The 7500-nt window shown below is 35.7% G+C and overlaps 1 protein-coding gene across 2 annotated transcripts in view; it reads left to right on the top strand.

Annotated features, from left to right (window-relative positions):
- The first annotated feature begins 217 nt into the window (after window positions 1-217).
- LOC113804411 (uncharacterized) overlaps window positions 218-7500 on the top strand; it is a 7815-nt gene continuing 532 nt past the window's right edge. The window contains exons 1-6 of one of the 2 annotated variants that reach the window (XM_027355280.2): window positions 218-322; window positions 2023-2140; window positions 3816-3893; window positions 4668-4763; window positions 4922-5196; window positions 5501-7500. The exon at window positions 5501-7500 is cut by the window's right edge and continues 532 nt beyond it. In XM_027355280.2, coding sequence (XP_027211081.2) covers window positions 306-322; window positions 2023-2140; window positions 3816-3893; window positions 4668-4763; window positions 4922-5196; window positions 5501-7500 — 2584 coding nt within the window. In that variant the 5' untranslated portion in view covers window positions 218-305. Of the gene's footprint in view, window positions 545-2022; window positions 2141-3815; window positions 3894-4667; window positions 4764-4921; window positions 5197-5500 lie in introns of both variants that reach the window. The other variant, XM_070130828.1, reaches the window with a different exon arrangement.

Raw genomic sequence — 7500 nt, 5'->3', positions numbered from 1 at the left:
AAACAGGTGTTCACAGGCTTCATGAATTATTCTAATTTAATTAATATTTGCCGTTTTTCTTCAGGATAATAGAATTTGTATATACATTATAACGTTACTGTAAGAAAACAATTATAAGCGTAAGTCAGATATTTGATAGGATGATCACAAAATCTAAGAGTCATGCATGAAAAGCTATTTTTTGTAATAAAAAATAAACAATAAAAGAAAACGAGGTACTATGACGTCATAACACGAGCACCAATGGACGCGTCCGTCGCTCAACGTAAACAAATAAAAGTAAACAAAACTCCAGTTCAGCGACGATGGCAGAGAAGAGCGAGTGAGTTGTTTCCTGAACAAGGGGCGAATTCTTCACTCTCTCAAGAATGTTATTTGTATTCCTCTAGTTGGAAGCACTGAAAATATCGTGGTTGAAGGGAGTTTTGCGATTCCGACTCATTCGAGCGTATTCTTGGCTTGATTTCCAAGGGAATTATTCGGTGCCATCTCACGCAAGAGCCGATGCTTGGCTAAAATCCCAGAAAGAGACCAAAAGAGAGTGGTGAGGATTATGCCATCAGGTCTGGGGTCGTTGAAGAAGAGGGTAGGCTTGTACGTGTAAGAAGAAGTATCTCGGAAAAGTGAGGGTAGAGAATTTATATTTACTAAAGGCCTATTGGGCATTGAAATGTCATGACCTTCAGTCACAGTATGTCAGTGCCAGGTTGGACATAGAGGAAATTGCAAGACCTAGAGTGAGGGGGAAGGAAAGTAGAATGAAGCATGGAAATAATTGCACTGTAATGGTTGATAATGTTACTATTGATGTTACCTCATCACCTTTCCAAGTATTCATTCCCTTACTGACAAATGAGGGAAAGATGTGTTGGCCAAAACTTCTCTCTCTCCCACTGCCACCCCAGCCCTGGATTAACATGGACGCCAAGTACCCTTAAACAAGACTGCCCAAAGCTACTAGACATAATTGAAGAGTTCTGCAAAAGACCCCCTTAATGCCAGTCCCAGACAAGGTGTACCTTCCTCTGGGGTCTAGCTGGACCAGCCTCTATGAATCGTTCCAGGACTACATGGAGGACGAAGGATTGGATCATACAGCCATTATTCTAACCAAGTTCATAGCTAAAATACAAGATTACAAGAGAAGCATCACTGCCCCCAAATGCACCACCTGCTACATCTCTGATATGTTTAGGATACAGTTCGAGTCCCTGGATTCTGTGGCTGACAAGGAAAAGATTGTATCCCTGACACGCAATAGGCATTAGCATTTTATCTTCATTGTGTCAGTCATAAGCAATATAATGATTATTCTTGGAATTAAACAACCTGTTGCCAATAAGAGAAAAAAAAATTATTAATAATTATAGTAAAAATATTTATTAGCTATATTAGTTTCATTGATATCTAATGTAGGAATGAATTGCAAAGTATATTGAACAATACTTACCATATGCTGAAAAAACTCCATCCTATGTTTTGTTATATTTTTTTTATTGTATGTCTGCCACTTAAACCCAGCTTTAGATGCTCATATCTTAAAAGTAAGAAATTAGCGCACTGGCACCATGTCCATAAGGTGCTTTAGATACAGTAACTTGGGGCTGACTGAACAAGACTGAGGCAAGACATTAGTGTGAATGAGATGGAATATTGTGAGCTTGAGGCTTTTTTTTTTGTTTGTTTGTATAAGAGGAAGGTTTATTATTCTCATCACTTTCATGTATCTGAATTGTAGTTGTTGCAGAATGCTGGCATTCTTACAAGGGAAATGATATATAATCATTCAGACTGAGATTGATGTCATTCACTTTCGTTTGGAAAAGTTAATTATATCATACATGTCTAATTGCCATAAGATATTGGAATATTTACTAAGCTGAATTTTTTTTCAATTTTATTTTTTATTATATACATTTTTTTTTTTTTTTCGTTATAGTATTTCATTGACAAATAAAGTCTTTGATTGACTAAGCAGTTCAGACATATTCCTAGTGATTAATATGAACCTGTTTATTTCAGTTCCCAAGACGCAGACCTAATGCCAGTCGATGATACTGCCAAATCAGCATGTAAGACAGTTTGGACACCTTATGCCACCAGGTCCAAGTCTAAAAGAAGAAAGGCTAGAAATCTAAAGGTATGAGTTAGACCATAATGATATCCTGTCGTCTGTGCATTACTTGAGATGTAAATTTTCCCTCTCATTTAGATATCTTCCTTAACCCAGTGTCACCAGAGATGTTTAATGTTTACCGTAATATTGTTATGTAAAATGTATATATACATAGGTGGCTCCACAAGGGCAAAACCACCAAGGAGACAATTAGTAGACCTTGTGAACTCAACAAATTTCTCCTTTCTTTTAGTTTTTGGGATTTTTTTTTTTTTTCTAATGTGATTAATGTTGATGCTGTTATTATTATTGACACTGTGATTATTACAGTGCTATTACCAATAGAGCAATTTTATATAAAAATAAATATTTCCAAAAATCAATGAAATAGTGTTTAACAGAGTCCATGGTGACTAAGTACTTGTGGAGCCATTTATGCATAGGTACAATTAATAAGCTAATCTCATAGTACTAGGACAAGGCTGTCATCCCTAACAGCATTGAGTTATGTTCTTCATTTTATGAATAAAAATAAATCTGATACTTATGAACAAAATGTAATTATGAATGACTAAACAGAGCTCAATACCTTATCTCATAGAAGCTTTATGTAGCAAAAGAGTCTGATTGCCATAGCAAACCCTAAGAGTCTCTGTAGTGCTTTGTCTTGCCAGGAATATACAGTTACTACAAAAAAACTGGACCTAATCCTCATCTAACCAAACCTTAACAGATGGTTACCTCTCACTTCAGTATAATGATCAGCATTCATATTTTGCTGGGAGGGAAGTACAAGCCACCATTGCCATTAGCACCATTGAAACTTCCCCAAGCAATGACAGATTCTCAGTGTTTAATAGTAAGAGAGGGGTAGGCTCGGTTATATCAGTGTGCTGCTGAAGAAAATTGATTAGAAAGAAACAAAGAACCCCATAATATTGGTTACTTCGGGATGGAACTACCCTGCATAAATCTTTTCTCATGAATAAATAGTAGCTACTGAATGTATTGATACCCCCTTTCAGTTGTCCCTATCATGATGTCAGAAGTCTGCAGTGGGAGTTGCTTTCATCAGATTTTGATTTTTGCAATAAAAAACAATCTACTTTATTACCACAGGCAGTCAGAAAGTTTGTTTTTTTTTTGTGGTGATTGTACTTAATTTTTCCCTGTTATTATCTTTCTAAATTTAATTTTTTTTTATGTAAAGTATGATTAACATCATCTGGCAGCAAACCATGAGCAGCATTGTTCTTTATGTTGGATATTCATTACAGAACATATTACACAGTTATTAACTTTCCCAATGACATACATTTTAATAGAAAATATTTTGCATATATTGCTGATATTCATAACCATTGGTAAAAATGGTCTAACATGTCTGTATAGCAATTTATTTATTTATTTATTTATTTAGTATATCTCACTGTTCCATTTCAGGAGTGATGATATTATAAATAATTTGTAAAGTGTTTATTTATTATGTTATCACATTTTCTATTTCATTCTCTTACACAGAAGAAAAAAAATTCACGTTATGTACACTACTATCAGAATTTATATCAAGAAAGGACGAACAGTTTTCTTTAAAAAATATCAATATTATTGGTTGATTAACTATTCTTTTTCTTTCCTTGTATCTTTGTATATTTTAAGTATTGTACATATGCCTAATAAGCCGCTCTTTTACTTTAAGGAACTGGAGAATGATCACACAAATACTGAGCATAAAAATGAACTACCATCCAAGAGGCTAAAAGGAGATGAATTTGACGTAAGTTCAGTTTAGCCGTATTGTGCTTAGAGAGCATGTAAACACACACGATCTGTATCATGCATTAAAATCACATTTTCTTTTATTAGGGTTCATTAATGAGGTTTTGCACAATAACCCATGTGTTTAGTTTATAGAGAGTATTAGTTTATAGAAAAAAATGGTGGCCGCTGGATATTTTGTATTTTTGTTGTATTCATATTTTTGTTCTGAATTAAAGGGTAACTTCCCACAAGGCTCAATCTTCTAATGTTCTATGAAGTGATTACGACTCCAGCTATTTGTAGCACATCGGGGAAAGGTGTCATTTATAGAACCTGTAGGTCAAGGTTATGCATGTTTCAGGTTGTGGCCAATCCATTTTTATATTTTGTTATATATATATATATATATATATATATATATATATATATATATATACATATATATATATATATGTATATATGTATATATATATATATATATATATATATATATATATATATATATATATATATATATATATATATATATATATATATATATAAGGATTGACAGGACTCCAGTATCCAAAAATTTTGGCTTTTGGGAAGAGAGAGAGAGAGAGAGAGAGAGAGAGAGAGAAAGAGAGAGAGAGAGAGAGAGAGAGAGAGAGAGAGAGAGAGAGAGAGAGAGAGAGAGAGAGAGAGAGAGAGTGAGTGAGTGAGTGAGTGAGTGAGTGAGTGAGTGAGTGAGTGAGTGAGTGAGTGTAAGCAAGCAGAGTGTAGTAATGTAGATCTCTCCTCTGTGTTGCAGGGTAGCAGCCCATCAAGTGGTGTCTGCACATTTCCAGCATGCGTCAAGGAAGAACCTCCCGATGTAACTCACTCTCAAGAGCATACAGATGATCAAGTAAGACAACAAACTAAAAATACTGAATGAAGTATATTTATGAATTATAATTATTTTTATAAAAAGTAGTTTCATTGGCAATATTATTATATTTATCCTTATATGATAGTCATTGTGATGTGTTTATTCATTATGTTATTGCTAATTTTCTTTTGCAGATTTTTATCAAACAAGAAGTTATACTTAAAGAAGAGGTGTTCGGAGGTGATGAGAATGTTGAAAGTCCGGTAATTTACCCTCTCTCTAATAGTGACAGCAATGAATCATCAGCATCAGTTTTGGAACCAACATTATTAGGAACGTTAGACCACTCAGAGCTCCACAAGTGTCTCCTGAGTACAGAAGTCAACAGCATAAGCCACTTGAACCCTCCTGATATTCAGCCAAACACCACAGTGAATTCAGATACCTTTGAAGATAAGAAAGAAACCTTGTAAGTATGAACAAAGTGTGTAAATACACACGCGTGACTGTTCACACACAGACGCGCGCGCACACACACACACACACACACACACACACACACACACACACACACACACACACACACACACACACACACACACACACACACACACACACACACACACACACACACACACACACACACGGGTGTGTTTATGTCTACATGTATAGGGATATGCAGCCAGTTTTGCACAGGAGGAAGAGTTAAAGATAAAACATGTATTTTCATGTGTCGCACAAATATACTAACATGAAATTATTTCTATTTGCAGAGTACTGAATTATGTCCAGACAAAGTCGAGGATGTCAAGGGACCTGATAGAAGATATGTTACCTTTGAGATATAACCACAGAGTGATAACATGTAATTATATGTCAGACAACAACATTCCTGGATTCAACTTAGAAATTGATAGTACAATAACAACGATGCAAGACATTAGGTACTGGCTGCAAGAATTTAGCGAGCGTACCTGCACAAACTGGAAATACAGCTATGGGATGGGCTCACTCAACAGGTCATGCAAAGTTATGATAGTCTGTAATGGTTTATCGAATTGCAAAAGAGAAAAGGGCAAAGGAGAACATAATTGCAATGCTTTCATTCACATTAGTCTTAATGAGGAGAGTGATAAGAAAATTAGTGCCATAGCAGAAGGCTTCTCTTCAAGAATATCCCTGTCTTTTGTGCATAACCATCCCGTAGTGTTTAAAGAAGCATTAGGTTTCCAAAATATTCGTCCAGATGTAATAGAGAATTTTCGTTGTTATTTCTGTGAGGGGCACACCGCAGCCAGTGCCTTTCATTACCATCAAACTAGGCTCTGGCTTAGAGACTTGGCTGCTGAGTCGTTGTATGATGATTCTCTCAATCCAAAGCTGAGGACAGTTAGATACATGTGGGAATCATGGAAAAGGGATAAAAGACAAAAACCTTTTAGGACTAAATCAAATGGTAGTGGCAAAAAGTCTCTCATTGATGCTGTTATTGAAAGATTACAAAAAGTGAAGCATGAAAGGAAAGTAGAATATCTTATAGTGAAAAACATTCCTTGTATAACTATAGTTACTCCTGTGATGAAACGTGCACACACAACCCCAGAAGCAGGGCTGACAGTTTTTGTTGATACTGTCAATTGTGGAGATAACAAAGGGAGTATAACATATGTGACTTGTGCTACGGCTACTGGAGTATTACCTCTAGGTGTTGTCATTACTGGCAGTATAATGTGTGATTACAGAATTGCTTTCAAAAATCTATCAAAACTGGTTGGACAGAAAGCATTTGGAAATCGTGGAGCACCAGTGATTTTCATTGTAGATGGCTTTGAATCTTGTAAAGAAGCTCTGAAGGACTGTTTTCCAAAGAGTCAGGTTTGGATTTGTGCTTCTCATCTTCTGCGGTTGGTATGGGCGTGGCTTAGTGAAGTATCAAATGGTATTAAAGAACAAGACAGAACAATACTTATAGGCCTTGTGAAAAATATTTTATATGCTCCAACACCTGAATTGAGTAGACTGGCATACAAAATGATGTTAGCACACTCTACATTCGTAGAGTATAGTGTTTTCAAAACGTATATGGCAACATTATGGAATAGGAGAGGTGATATTGGATTATTCTATAAGTTGCCTATACTCCACAAGGAATTTAATGACTTATCGAAAAGAGTATTTATAGATGCTATCCTGAACAGTTGTCGGTCTTTTAGCTTATTGCTTCTCATTGATTATGTGTGTATTGAAGTTGAAGAGTGTTTCCAGCAGAGAGTAACAGAGTTTATAGAAAACACGTCCTGTCAGTTTACATTTTTAAGTTGTTTAGATAGTAAAAGTTTGCCAGAGATTAAGACCACGAAGTCATATTATAAAGTAAGTGGTGTTTCAGATCAGGATGTATGGCACACTGTGGATCTGGAACCCTCAGTTTGCTCTTGTCAATCAGGAGAAATTGGGGGCTTCTGTGAACACCAGCGTGCAGTTTGGAAGATGACAGGCAAGCAGCCTTTGGTAATGCCTACTCTTGATACATCGGACAAGTTGAGGTTCGCTGAGGTTGCCTTTGGAGGATCAGGTTATGAAAGGTTTAGTAAGATAAAGTATGATATGGTGTTAAAGTCCTTGAAGGAAAACTTAGCAAGGTTAGAAGCAGTTGCTAGTCAGAATATTACCAATTCTTTTATAGGAAAGATGAAGAAGTTAAATGAGTCTCTAAGTAAAATCTCTAATCTAGATGAATTAGGTAAATTCTGTGAATTTGCCGGGAACATCC

Source organism: Penaeus vannamei, chromosome 15 (assembly GCF_042767895.1).
Source record: "Penaeus vannamei isolate JL-2024 chromosome 15, ASM4276789v1, whole genome shotgun sequence".
NCBI lineage: Eukaryota > Metazoa > Arthropoda > Malacostraca > Decapoda > Penaeidae > Penaeus > Penaeus vannamei.
This window is presented reverse-complemented; position numbering and strand designations above follow the sequence as displayed.